The sequence below is a fragment of the Penicillium macrosclerotiorum genome, assembly GCF_028827735.1.
Source record: "Penicillium macrosclerotiorum strain IBT 26536 chromosome Unknown utg000002l_segment0_segment0, whole genome shotgun sequence".
In the NCBI taxonomy this organism is placed as follows: Eukaryota; Fungi; Ascomycota; class Eurotiomycetes; order Eurotiales; family Aspergillaceae; genus Penicillium; species Penicillium macrosclerotiorum.
This window is the reverse complement of record NW_026643082.1, coordinates 3,760,457-3,774,580: the sequence shown is the minus strand read 5'-3', so window position 1 is coordinate 3,774,580 and position 14,124 is coordinate 3,760,457. Positions and strand designations below refer to the sequence as shown.

The 14,124-nt window shown below is 50.3% G+C and overlaps 4 protein-coding genes across 4 annotated transcripts; 3 read left to right on the top strand and 1 right to left on the bottom strand.

Annotated features, from left to right (window-relative positions):
• Positions 1–871: 871 nt before the first annotated feature.
• On the top strand, positions 872–1,393 carry N7462_002501 (dual specificity protein phosphatase family protein; the record flags this gene model as incomplete). Its single annotated transcript, XM_057074227.1, has 1 exon — positions 872–1,393. The coding sequence occupies one exon, from the start codon at positions 872–874 to the stop codon at positions 1,391–1,393; it is 522 nt and encodes a 173-aa protein (XP_056937868.1).
• A 1,457-nt stretch (positions 1,394–2,850) lies between these two features.
• Positions 2,851–7,466, top strand: N7462_002500 (ubiquitin-binding TORC1 subunit KOG1; the record flags this gene model as incomplete). Its single annotated transcript, XM_057074226.1, has 6 exons — positions 2,851–3,318; positions 3,378–5,682; positions 5,727–6,423; positions 6,487–6,820; positions 6,885–7,222; positions 7,277–7,466. The coding sequence occupies 6 exons, from the start codon at positions 2,851–2,853 to the stop codon at positions 7,464–7,466; spliced, it is 4,332 nt and encodes a 1,443-aa protein (XP_056937867.1).
• A 1,058-nt stretch (positions 7,467–8,524) lies between these two features.
• Positions 8,525–10,978, bottom strand: N7462_002499 (uncharacterized protein; the record flags this gene model as incomplete). Its single annotated transcript, XM_057074225.1, has 1 exon — positions 8,525–10,978. One exon carries the CDS (start codon positions 10,976–10,978, stop codon positions 8,525–8,527), a length of 2,454 nt encoding a protein of 817 aa, XP_056937866.1.
• A 1,773-nt stretch (positions 10,979–12,751) lies between these two features.
• Positions 12,752–13,698, top strand: N7462_002498 (Short-chain dehydrogenase/reductase SDR; the record flags this gene model as incomplete). Its single annotated transcript, XM_057074224.1, has 2 exons — positions 12,752–13,250; positions 13,316–13,698. The coding sequence occupies 2 exons, from the start codon at positions 12,752–12,754 to the stop codon at positions 13,696–13,698; spliced, it is 882 nt and encodes a 293-aa protein (XP_056937865.1).
• Positions 13,699–14,124: the final 426 nt, after the last annotated feature.

Below are 14,124 nucleotides of genomic sequence, written 5' to 3'. Positions count from 1 at the left end.
GCGGCGATGATCACTACTTCCGAAGTGCTTGAGCGCCCGCCAGACCGGTTCTCGGTTACGACGTGATCCGTCGTGATCCCGTCTAGGGATGGCCTGACCTATACGAATCAGAACCACCAGAGCCGCCATCGTTTTGAACCTGACACATCAGGGCCCATCGGTGACCCATCGAAGGCGACGAATGGCCGACTCGGGTTCAAATGCAGAGGTCTCCATACGGTGACACTAACGCATGATGGAGTCCAAGGTTCACCTGCGATTCCCTTCTCCCTTAAGGAAGTGAATCTGATGTAGTCATAACAAGGACGCCCTCAAATAGATAATTTCCATAATTGCTTGAACAGTGGAGCTTTCTCTGAGACCTTTTGGAGTACAAGGACTATCCTGATCTCCCCCGGCATCGTTGTCTGAGACACCGGGTTCATTTCTAGCCACATCAAACATCAGATATCAGATATCGCTTGCACACTGCACCAGCAAATTAATTTTCTTTTTTTTCCTCGGGTGGCTGGGCTGGGCGCTACATCGCCCTAGCCTGACTGAGGATGAAGGGCGGAGTATACAGACGTATCCAGGTACACATCACTTGGCCAGCGCCGAATTCTGCGGAAGCTTCCTTGCCAAGACCGCCGGCGGAGAGCTGACAGCCCCAACAAAGCGCCCTTCAACGAATCAACCTCATCTCTTGACCTCGCAAGAACCGAGCGTGCCATATGGATCATTGGTACCGCCTTGATCAAGGCAACAAGTTTTTCCGATCCTGATCCTTTCCGGTTATTCTTTTCTCGGATCAGAAGAGGGGAGACAGCAAGCCACGATGGGTGAAAACACACCTAAAATAGATGCCGAGGAACGGGAGCGGAGGTAGGAGATGGCAAGCAAGCCCCGGATGAGGCAGATTGTACCTGATCTCATCCTCGGCAACGTGAGATCATACCACAACCGAGAACTGATAGAAGAGAATCACATCAACGCAGTTGTATCTCTCACCCATGCCCCGTGGGTATGGTGGAACACGATCACAAGAGAAGCCGGAGTTCCTAAAGATTGTCATAAATTTGTTCAGTGTGCAGATTCCTCAAAGCAGGGCGTTCTGGTCTACCTGGGCAATATCTGCGATTTCATGGACCAAGTGGCATCCCCCGCGCTTTGCGCAACTGGATCTTTGCCCACCGAATGCAACGCAGAGGACGCTCGGCGCGATGGACCTGGAGCGTCCAAGGCGGTTCTAATTCACTGTGATTTGGGAATCTCGCGCCCCCCTAGTCCCATCATTGTCTATCTCATGCGCAACCTGCGCATGCCGCGGGCGGAAGTATTTGGCTTTGTGCGGTCAAAGCAGAAGATCAAGCGCAAACCTCACTCGCCAGCTAGAGGTCTGGGAGAAGGTTGAGTATCAAGTGTAGGAGGACGAGAATAACATAATCCCGAAAGCGCCGTACAAGTTGTTTTTCGATGATCGGGCTGCTCTATTAGAAGAAGGGTCTCATGGGGGGATGAGCCACTTGCGCCGTCGAGCCTTTGCTAGACGGGGTCCCTTTGCCAATGCGCAGGGAATGTCCAGGCACAATGCGTAGCACATGCAACCTGTGTAGGTTTCTTTTCCCATATCTCATCGTACCTGGGGCTAGCTAGGGTAGGTTTATGACACATTGTAAGAATATGTTTGATGCTCCGATCCGACAAGGCACTATACCCTCCTCAGTCCGATCCAGGTCGCTCCTATTGCAGCCGCCTCGACAAATTGGAACAAGATGCTTCTTGTCCTGGTCAGTGAATAAAGTGATACCGAAATGATAGTATTTACAGATATAGCTATCTTATTCTAGAAAGACTTGTATCTTTCTTATCTTGCCTAGTAACGTAGTCTTTCCAGCCTACACCAGGATATTACCATAGATTAGAAATTCAGAATAGGGAATGAACCGGTTGCTCAACTGAAAAAAGAGTTACACAGAAACTGATCCGGAATTTAATAGCAGGCATCATCTTATAGGAGTTTTGCTTTACCCAGTGGGAATTACAAATAAATAAGGGATCTTTATTATGCATAATAAAGATGAATTTGATAGGGTTTGGTAATTTTTCTGGCTGTAGAGATAAAATAGTCTTCAACAGAACATTATATGTCCCAAAATGGGAAACATTGACAGCTGCAACATACTAGCGATCACGGAATAGATAGTCAGGTAAAGCACGCTCTTTTAGGGCGAAATTAAATATAGCTTCAACCAAGTATGCTTGCAGCCTGAGGACCAAGTGCTTACTAAGCGAGCACAGTACATCCTTCGGTCGATCATTGAGCAACATTGAGCGACCACTGGCACCCTACCATCCATGATCAGTGACCACTGAAGAATCACTTAGATTGAGTCTTTACTGAATTTTAACTACTGACCTTGAGCCTGGTTACCCATAATCTCTCAAATAGAGTAGGGACGGAGCACAAAATACTTATCTCGTAATTCGCACCGAAGCAACACCGGGGAAGCTTGAAGGATTAGCTAAGCAGGCGGGGATACCGATAATCCGGCTGGGACAGCAACGAGCCTCACCGTGGCGTCGCTCTGTGGTTCCGGACCTTCAGGACTTGTTCTGGGCTGCCTCTTGACATCCCTCGAGAGCTCGCTTTCGTGTTGGGCTCGTCAGATCCTGTGCGGTCATCGTTGATCGCCCATCTGCCCCCTTCCCCTCTTCTCCCTATCGCCATCTTCTCGCCCGACTCCTCATCCCCGAATCCGTCGGGGAGATCGATACTGGGAGCGCGATCCTCTCGAGCTTTCTACGCCCATTCCCCCGCGCCTGTCCTACTTCTCGCTTCTCGCGTAACATCATGATCCATCCTACAACATGAGGGATCCCACTGCAGATATGGAAGAAACGACACAGCAACCGGCGACCAACGGGTCGGCCGCCGAACCCCGCCGCAACAATAAATCAGTGCGAGTCGCGTTTGGTCCGGACCTAGAAACTACCATCCCGACTCGTGAACGATCGCCTGTCCCATTCAGCAGTCATCATCGTTCCTTCACAACAGTTGAGCACACCCAGGCCTCCTCTCTCGCTGCACCAGCTCGTCCCACCAGTTCCGCCGGGGAGAATGGTGCGATGGTGTCCGACGACCCGCCCCGCCGCCCCTCTCCGCGAAGGTCGGAGAGTAGTCGTCCAGCGATGTTGAAGAGAGCCAAAAGTGATTATGGTCCTAGTCGTGTCACATTCGACAAGGTGGTTGGAGGGGACGATGAAGAAGATTTCGCTATGCGACACGGATGGCAAGAGGAATATACCTCAAGCGAGTATTTGAAGATTCTACACTCGGTAAGCTAGGTAACCTCCAGACCCCTGCGTGTCGGGCCTAATGCAAGATGTTTTTGAAGAATTTCTACATGTATTTCACGGAAAAACGTCATGAGACCAATGGCATTCCCAGAGACCCCGTCGGAAGCTGGCCGAGCCAGGATTGGCGTATGAAAGATCGATTGAAGACAGTGTCAGCAGCCCTCGCAATCTGCCTGAATATCGGAGTTGATCCTCCTGATGTCGTCAAGACAAACCCGTCCTCGAAGCTTGAGTGCTGGGTGGATCCTACCTCGACCACCGGCGGTGGCCAGACGAAGATCATGGAGCAGATTGGTAAGAAATTGCAAGAACAGTACGAGACTCTGAGTCTACGAACAAGATACAAGCAGTATCTGGATCCCTCTGTTGATGAAACCAAGAAATTTTGTATCTCCTTGCGCCGAAACGCTAAAGACGAACGGGTGCTTCTTCATTACAACGGCCATGGTGTCCCATTGCCGACACAGTCGGGTGAGATCTGGGTGTTTAATAAGAATTATACCCAGTATATTCCCGTTCCACTTTACGACCTGCAATCGTGGCTGGCAGGCCCCAGTCTATTCGTTTTCGACGTTTCACATGCGGGGAACATCGTCCAAAACTTCCATATGTTTGTGGAGAAGCACGAGAAGGAGAATGCAGAGGCAAAGAAACGCGATCCGAATGCCATCGTTCAGAACTATGGCGATTGTATTCTTCTTGCCGCCTGTCAGAAGAACGAGTCCCTCCCCACTAACCCTGATCTTCCGGCCGATCTCTTTACATGCTGTTTGACAACTCCTATTGAAATCGCGTTGCGATTTTTTATCCTGCAGAACCCCCTGCGGACGGATATATCGATTGATGACTTCCGCGTTCCGGGTCGCCTCCAAGATCGACGAAGTCCACTGGGTGAGCTCAACTGGATCTTCACTGCAATCACCGACACAATTGCGTGGAACACGCTACCTCGTGCGCTGTTCAAGAAGCTTTTTAGACAAGATCTCATGGTTGCCGCTCTGTTTCGAAATTTCCTCCTCAGTGAGCGGATCATGCGCACCTACAAATGCCACCCAATCTCTTCGCCAGAACTCCCAGAGACACATCACCACCCTCTCTGGAAGAGCTGGGATCTTGCCGTGGAGATGGTTCTGTCGCAACTGCCTGCCTTAATCGACCAAGAGGAAGGCCGCCGACAATATGAATATCAGCACTCTACGTTCTTCGCTGAGCAACTTACTGCATTCGAGGTTTACCTCTCCTCTGGACCCACGGAGAAGAACCCTCCAGATCAACTTCCTATTGTCCTGCAGGTCCTTCTCAGCCAAGCACATCGGCTGCGTGCGTTGATTTTGCTCAGCAAGTTCTTAGATTTGGGCCCATGGGCCGTTCACCTCGCACTCAGCATCGGCATCTTCCCCTATGTTGTGAAATTGCTGCAATCCGCTGCCCAAGAGTTGAAGCCCGTGATGGTATTCATTTGGGCACGGATCATGGCTGTAGACCACACTGTTCAGAACGATCTCCTCAAAGACAACGGCATTCACTACTTTATCTCAATCCTCAACCCGTCTTCGCCCATTCCTGTTGGTAATGCCAGTGAGCACCGCGCCATGTGTGCATTTATTGTTTCCATATTTTGCAAGAATTATCCGCAGGGCCAGAATGTCTGTCTGTCTGGCGAACTCTTTGACTCTTGTTTGAGGCATCTTGGTGACGTTGAAAATCCACTGCTACGCCAATGGTCATGTCTCTGTCTAAGCATGTTGTGGTGTGATTTTCCAGAAGCTAAATGGATGGGCATCCGATGCGCAGCTCCCGCTCGTCTTTGTGAGCTGAACTTCGATCCCGTCCCAGAAGTTCGGGCTGCAATGCTACATGCTGTCACTACGTTCCTTGGTATCCCCGACTTAACAGACCAAGTGGCACAGATTGAGGAGACTCTGGCCCATGCCGTTCTACCCATGTCGGCCGATGGCAGTGTTCTCGTCCGTAAAGAGCTGGTTGTTTTCTTCTCGACATTCGTGAAGCGGCATCAGAACAAGTTCCTGGTGGCAGCCTACGAGGAACTTCAGGAAGAAAAGCAGTCTCTGCTCCATCGTCTTCAAAGTGAGCGGTCTCAGACCGGTCGTGTAGAATCCGAAAGGGGCGATCTTATTTTCGATACGAAGCAGACCCAATTGTCCCGAAACACAACCTTCGGAACCATCTGGAAGCAGGTCCTCATCCTTTCTGTTGATCCGCACCCTGACATCGCCCAGGATGCTGGCGTCATTGTTGACTATATTCACCTGGCTCTTCTAGAGTCGCCCATGTCGACTCTTGCTGACAGAATCAGAATCGAGATTCTGGACCTCACAGGCCGTATGTCACAAAAGCTTCAAGCGCATGAACGGCCAGAGACAAAGAAGACGGCACCTCCTTCCACCCCGCCGTCATCCACCACAGTTCCTGCAAAACAGGAGGGATATCTTTCGTTGGGTTTCAGACGTACCGCAAGCGTTGCTGCTTCTCTCAAAAATCTCGCCTTCGGAAGCTCAACAGATCTAACTTCAGATTCCTCCACCCCCCTTCGCCATCCCAGAGTCGAACGCCCATTACCCCCCGGGGTCGTGCCCCTCCTGAATGGACCCGTCCTCCCGAAGTTAACGACCATGTCGCCCCCGCAACATCATATCACCAAGCACCTGCTCCCACATCCCGAGGCTTCTCTCCCAGGAACCCAGATATGGCACCGATGATCCCGTTGAAGAGTAGATTTCTGGACTGGTCCACCGAGGTAATTTCATCCTTTTTCAAAGACTTCAGTAAAGCAGCCCATATAGAGTATGACCTTTTACTTACCCACGACAAGTATTTCCGGGAGCCCCAGATGAAACCGAACGAGCCCGACGAGCCCGGCAGCTCAGACTACAACGAGCGCCTCTGGCGACGCGGCCGCAACGAGAAGATCATCGCGGAGACCCAGCCACTCAAGGGCAAAGCCGGCACGAGCCGGTGGGATAATTCGATTACTCTGCTGTCGAATAGCAGCCAACCATTAAAGATGTGCTTCCATCAATTTGAGGATCATATCGCTGTGGCTGATGATCGCGACACCATCGCGTAAGTTGTCTTCATTGCGAGGTAATTCGTCTCATTTTTTGATGCTGATCCATGGTGCTCTAGTATTTGGGACTGGCAAAGCCACAAGCGACTGAATCAGTTTTCGAACGGAAACCCTGTTGGCTCCAAAATCAACGAAGTCCGCTATATCAACGAGGACGACCAAGCTCTGCTACTGACTGGATCTTCTGATGGCATGCTCAAGCTTTTCCGCAACTACGAGTCGTCGAGAAGAATTGAAGTCGTCACCTCCTTCCGTGCATTACCAGAGCTAATCCCCAGCAACCGCAATGCTGGCCTCGTGCTTGATTGGCAACAAGGACAAGGAAAGGCTTTGGTTGCAGGAGATGTCAAGGTGATTCGAGTGTGGAATGCTGCAACCGAAGTCTGCACCAATGTATGTCTCTAATTTCTCATTTCCTTCAACTTCTCGGACCGGGACTGACCATCTTCTTTAATAGGACATTCCCGCTCGATCTGGGTCTTGCATTACATCACTGACATCGGACCAAGTTGCTGGCAATATATTTGTGGCAGGATTTGGCGATGGTGCCGTCCGTGTCTTTGATCAGCGACTCAAACCAACTACTTCTATGGTCAAAGTCTGGCGCGAGCACAAGCAATGGGTCACTAACGTGCACATGCAGCGCGGTGGCTTGCGAGAACTTATCTCCGGTAGTCGCAATGGTGAAATTCGGCTATGGGATCTCCGGATGGACAATCCATTATCGACAATATATGCCACCAAGGACACTCTTCGTACTTTGAGCGTCCATGAGCATGCTCCTGTCTTCAGCATGTACGTTACTCCTCCCTTCATTAATACATGGGTCTTTCACTAACATGGTAGTAGGGGAACAAATCGCCACGAAGTCAAGACCTTCAATGTCGATGGCACATATCTCTCCACATTCGAGCCATACTCGAGCTTCCTCCACCATAACCGCTCTTCTCCCATCACCTGCACGGCTTTCCACCCCCACCGCACCATGCTCGCCTGTGCCGCATTGAACGACCACCACATCAATCTTGTGTCTTGCTGAATCGAGGCGTATGCGTGAGTCGATGGCTGCAGGCCATTGCTTCTCCCCTGCACAATCTTTCATCTGTTCTATTTTCCTCCTCCTGTTCTGTAATATGGCTCTGGATACACATCTCGCAATCTTAAACGGCGTCTTGGCGAGTCTATTTGGGCCTTTTCTTTTACTTCTCTTTCTCTTCTATTACCCTTGTTGAGCCAGCAACGAAGCCTGCTCTTCTTTTATCCTATTCTACTTCTCTGTCTTCTTTCTCTATCTTTTTCTTTTCACACGAGGCTTTTTACTGCCTGCCTGCTTCGACATCTTGAGCTCTGAAACTCCTCGCTGTCTGGGGTTTGAATATATCGCCCATTACCATGAGCGCTCAACTTCTACAGGAGATGACAATAATGCAGAGGTTAGATTGTGTTGTAATTGCTTTGGCTGGCTTGATCGTACAGTGGTCAATTTTGTTCCCATGCTGTTGTCTCCGGATGGGTCTTCGCATTAGTATTTTCTTTTTCGCCCCCTTTCTTGTTCATCATCTAGCAAAGTCGCGTTAATATGTCCATACCTGTTGCCATTCTACAACCTGTCTCCAGTGTCTACCCATCCATAGAATGAAACGCCAAGGCTGTTTTGCTGCGCTTCACTCATGATTGTTCCCTGTCGACAGGCAGGATCAGGGCATGTCATGTCACGTGGTATATATATGTCACCATCTCGCCTGAGGAGTAAAACATAGCCCAATATTTAAAAGGAATAAACATATACACAATGGTCAGTAAGCAAGCAAATCACAATTTTGATTTTTAAGGTGGCAATTTAAAGCATGAGATGGATTAAAAACAGTATGTCTTGAGAGTCGGCGGTACATAGAAAGAAATAAATGGTCTCTTTCCCTCCACATGCATCCTCATTCCCTCCAGGCAAATTAAATATTAAATCCAATGCTCTTGGCATATTTCTTGGGTGTTCATGTATCACTATCATCGTCGAGGTCGCCATCATCTCAATTCATCTCTTTCTTTTTGTAAGCGTCCGTACTCGCGGTCCGGCGTCAAATGATTGAAAGTTACAGACTAGTGTCGGCGGAGGTGACGCGGTAAGGGAGAAGGCGAGCCATCTGGGTTCTGCGAGCCATATCGATTTAACGAAACCTGGCGACTGAGGGGTCGACGGGGAGGGCGTCGTTCAGTGTTGTTCATGGCTGCCGGGCGGGTAGGTGCATTGGGAGGAGCGCGGGGACGCTCCAGAGGGATCACGGGTCGGGGAGGAAGAGAGGTGGACTGGACGGCAGTTTTTGGGGCAGTAGTTGTTGGGTTCTCATTAGTTGGAACAGCTTCAGTAGTAACTGCTGGAGTAACCATGCCAGGGTCATCTGGAGGAAGCGAGATAGGATTGAAAGGTGGGAACGAGCTGAGTGTCTGCACTCCCAGCAGAGGAGACATACAGGGCGAACGGCCCCAAGGGCGTCTGTTTGTGTTGATAGACTCCATGTAAGGCACCTCACATGCATTGTTGAAGAAGTTACGGCGAACTTTTGGGTTGTTGCGAATATCACAGCGAACTTCAGGGTCAGCCAGGTCTAGCATCCTGTGTCTGTTGAGCGCTTGCCAGCTAGGCTGATGACGGGGTAGACGTCCTTCCACATCTCGACCAGCGGTGTTGGCGTCAATTGGGAGACCCTGATAGTTTGAATAGCCATCTTTGTACCGGGCAAGGTTGCGGAACGCTTGTTCAAATGCAGAAACCATGTCTTGTTTCGCAGGGTCAGCGGCAATCGTTCGAGCTTCTGGTAGCCGGGGTGCAGGTAGGTTATCCCAGAAATGATGAGGACCATCACCGGGCATCCATTCAAAATCAGCAGTACCAAGCAGACGGGCACATCTATCGAGGCTGGGTAATTGTGGGGCGTATCGCTGAACATCACATACACCTGGGAATAGCTCATGTTCAAGCTGCTGTACAGAAGCCTCAGCCCGCTGATCAGCTTCGCTTCCCTCCATATCCAATCTTCTAGACCCAAGTTGCATTTGATTCCTTGCATGATCCTCTGCCTCACTCATGAGGTCTCTTCTTCTGCCTGCAAATTCGTTGTCAAAGTACATTATTCCCTTTGGTATTCTTGGGCGAAGCTGTGGGGTTTGAGGTGTGACAGGAGGCTCAGTCATGTCAGGAATAAACACACGGGGGTGTCCATGGCCATGAGGTGTACTAGTGAGAGAATCCGTATACTCAGAAGGTGCCAATCGTGTGTTAGTTGTTTTGGTGAACTCCCGTTGCGGAGGGATGCCGAGGACATAGCTCTCACCAAGAGATTTACTTCGTCGCTGTCGCCAGGTCGAAGATCGGTATTTGTCGGGAGAAAGTGTGCTAGTGGAGGAATCACCGAAAACATCATCAGAAGAAATGATGTCTTGCTGCAACCTCGTGTTTTGTCCCGTTCTGGCTTGAGGTCTGCCGGTACCCTGCTCATTGGTGCAACAGGAATCTACACCTGCAGGATGTGACTCTGCCACATATCTTTCAAACGGGTTCACTAGCCATTCTCTTCTAGCAGCATCTTGTTGAAGAGGCTGTCCCTCATTTGCGCTTGAGACCTCATTTTCTACTGAAAGTGCCATGAACGTTTGATCTGGTTGGAAAGGTGCAATATCAGGCATCAAAGGACGTGATGTCTGCATAAATGCTTGCTCGTTGTCACCGGAACCGTTCACCCCAGTTGCAGAGACTACCTGAGTCTGAACAGTCTGGTGGTTTGCCACGAAAGGAATTGCAGGCTGTGGACGCTGAGAGGATTCACTCTCAGAATTTTTGGCCATGCGCTCTTCAAAACCAAGCGATACGTGAGCTGATGCTGGAAAGAATTCAGGCACAGTTGGTATCAGAGGACGTGAGACCCGAGAAACAGCTCGCTCGGGGACATTGGACTGGTTTGATCCACCTCCAACATGCGCCAAGGGCTGTGTGAGGCGCCCACCTGTCTGGAAAAATGCAGCAGAGCGACGAGCTCGGCTGTTTGCTCGTCGGGAGTATCGAAGAGGAGCAGTGTCATTTACTTCCGGGCGTCGAATGTCAAAGGTGCCCATCTGACTGCCCATCTGACTGTTTGGGGCAAAGCTTTGGTCATGAAATGAACCAGTCATGTTCGGATTGTAATTTTGATGCATAGGGGCATATTGAAAGACAGCCTCCTGCGGCATGCTGAGAGATGGGCCAAGTGTAATATGCGCTGGTGGGGGCTGTTGAGCATAGTAAGCAGGTCCTGATGTCAAAGGACCTGGAGGAGGGTAGCAATAATAAGGATAACCCTGCTGCTGAGGGTAGAAAGGGGCCTGGGCTGGAGCTGCAGGGCCGTAAATAGATGGTCCAGGGTTGAACGGTCCAGCAGATTGGTACGCTGGCTCAGGTAGGGCGTACGCATATGGAGGACCCCGAGGTCCGGGAGTGATAGTCCGGGTTTGTCCTGGGTAGGTTGACCCAGGACGGGACAGAGCCATATGGTTCAAATGAGCGTGTGGGTTATCAGACATTTTGTGATACTCAAATCTCTGATGTTGGCAATCAGAGCGCTGATGTGAATGCTGCGGATCAAGAGGATACGCAGAGGGAAAGGGGAACTGTAGAAATGAAGGGAAAGGCAAGCATGGGTAATAAGACCCAGCAACACAGTGCTGAGACTTGGGATGAGGGATTTCACTTGAGCGTTCAGAATCTTTGTGAACTTATTACTATTGACGATATCAGCTCATGAATCCTGCCACTTGGATCAAAAGCATCGCTTTGACCTAATATCAAGACAAACTGGCGCCCATCCGGAGGAAGAGAATGGACATACCGTTCGATCTGCAATAAGAAGATAAACGAAGCGAGAGGTTAGGGAATGGTGGAAGGGCGTAAGAGGGAGAAATTTTGAGCGCGAAATCAGAAAAGTCTGGGGGACGATAAACAATACCCTGGCCATCTCTTCCTGTTGCCTGAGTCTTTTGTTAGCCACCAGCACTTCCATGCACTCCCCCAACCTCCAGTTAAAGGCTTTGCCTTTCGAAATTAGGCAATCCGAATTACCTGAAGGTCTATATGAGACCTGACATGCTCAGACATAGGTGACTGCTCATTGATTAGTGATGTTATGCGTGAAGGTTAGGTTGATGTCAAATAGGGAAACCGTCACATACTGAACTCTCATCATCTGGGCTCAATACCAGCGCAAAAAAGTCACTAGTCGGAGTATCCAATAGAATCTCCAATTAATTCTCAATCGGCACCTCATCGCTCTCCAAGCCACTTATTGAGGTAGCCATTGATGACTCTATCGTCGTTTCTGCTGTCTCCCTGGTTGGAGACAGCCGCACAGAATTCACATCCAGCCACTTGTCTGTCATCGCGCCAATCGTTAATACAGATGAGAGAATACCCGCTAAGTTGCTCCAGGAATCAGATGAATGTGTTTGACTTACTGGTCCATCCTTGTGCCCAGTGCAGAGCCCTATGCGTCCTGTTCTTATAGGCGTGGGAATGGGTGGGTGTGCACGGCGTGAGTGCGTGGAGATACGACAAAGTTGCGTTTGTGGGAGATTGTGAAGATATCCTAAGTCGACAATACGGATTTCAATACGATCGTATCAAGTTCGTCGCGACACTTTAATGATGATATTCGCCCGTATTGACTTGAGACGGCCATAAGAGCGCAACGTGATTGGCCGAGCCAGGATCTCGCCCCGTCATCGGGCCGGCACCTAGTCGGCATGCCGAGGCCACCTCTGGAGCCCCCAAGAAAAGACTGGAGGCTTCAACGGAACTACACTGAGATGGCTTCGTGTATATGCACCAGTCGCCGGTGTCATCATGATGGGCTATTGATCTACAGCTCTGGGTCTTCTGGCCTCAATGCCCGCTGTGAGGCAATCCATTAGCCTGCCGACACTCAATAACCTCGGATTGACGGCAACGGATTTAGGCACTCTTAGTTCGAAGGGACCCCAAGTAGGAGAGATACTCAGCCTGAGATGCGGCCCATACTCAAGGCACAGTAGTCTCGATAAGATGCTTCTCCAGTTCAGACATCGGGCCAGCCCCACTCTTAAGTCCGCATCTCCGCCCTTGACCCACGTTACCCCAGCCCTAGTAGTTACGGCGAAAAAGAGGGAACAGAGTCTCCGATCGAGGTATAAAAGGCTGTCCTACAGCTCAGGAACTTTCGAATCCATCTGGATCAATAGTCTCTGCTTCAACTCTATCAATCATCTGTTTTCGGCATCTTCTGCTGCAGCTCTGTGTATATCGATATCGATTGCAAAGAAACGATGTGCACGACATTCCACAAGCCTTCGCGTCCGCTCACCTGGCTCATCACGGGTTGCTCTTCCGGCCTGGGACTTGAACTCACTCGGGCCATCCAGCACGAAGGTCACGTCGTAATTGCGACTTCTCGCCAGCCGGCTCGCACCCCGGAGCTAGTGGCGGAAGTTGAAGGTCACGGCGGTCAGTGGCATGCGCTGGATGTGGAAGACCCCACGGCTGCAGCTACATTGATCGACTCCCTTGAATCATCTGGAACTCAGATCGATGTTCTCATCAACAATGCAGGCTCTATTATTTTCGGCGCCGTGGAGCAACTATCGGACAAGGAACTGCGTCGCCAAATGGAGGTGCTGTACTTCGGGCCGAGCCGGCTGATCCACGCTGTCTTGCCGCGCATGCGACAGCGGCGCCTTGGAATTATTGTCAATATCAGCTCGGGGGCGGCTCTAGATGGCCGAGATAGTATGGGAGGGTATGCGGCTGGTAAAGGAGCTCTTGATGGTAAGTGCGTATCGGTGGCAGCGTTTGATTTTCAGGCGACCAAGAGACTCATATTGTTATCGCAGCTTCATCGCGGGTCCTGGCAAAGGAAGTTACCCCGTTCAACGTCCGTCTGTTGACTGTATGGCTGGGCACATTCAGGACCAATTTTGGAAATGCCTCCCAGTTTTCTGAGGGGCCTTTGCCTGACGACTATCGTGGCTCCGTGGCGGAGAATATGATGGACGCTATCAAGAGCGGCAAATTTGTGGGGGACGGCGACACAGAGAAGGCTGCGAAGGCAATCTTGGAGGTTGTCTTGGGTCAGGGTGCTGGTACTAGTCTTGAGGCAGAACGCTTCCTACCCTTGGGAAGAGATATGCTTACTCGGGTTGGGCTGGTTCGAGACCAGTGCGGTCATGCTCTAGAGGTATTTGGGGATATTTGCGGCAATGTTTACGCAGAATGAAGAATCTACATTGGTTAATGGATTGCATGACTTGAACGTTGTTGTGTATACGTATTATCCGAGTCTGGATAGTCTAAGCTCTTTTTCAAGTTGGCTCTGAATAGTTTATCTACAGTTTGATGCCTTTTCTTTACCCATGGGAGTATTTGTGGCAATCGGGAACAACGATAGCAAAAATTAATCAGGGCAATGGCATTTTGCATTGAGGGTTTTGTCTGCCAAGAAAGACGGAAAAGATATGAAAACGATTGATCTGCGGTATGTTCCAGCCGCTTCAAGAATGCTCGCAGATGCTTTGCAACCGCCAAACACTCCGAAATGTACCCGCTAAACGCCCCGCAAATTCATTCATAAGGGAATCAAACGATCGCTAATACAACATGCGTAAAAGGAAATCAGTGCAAGTCACAACCTGGCGGTCAGGCG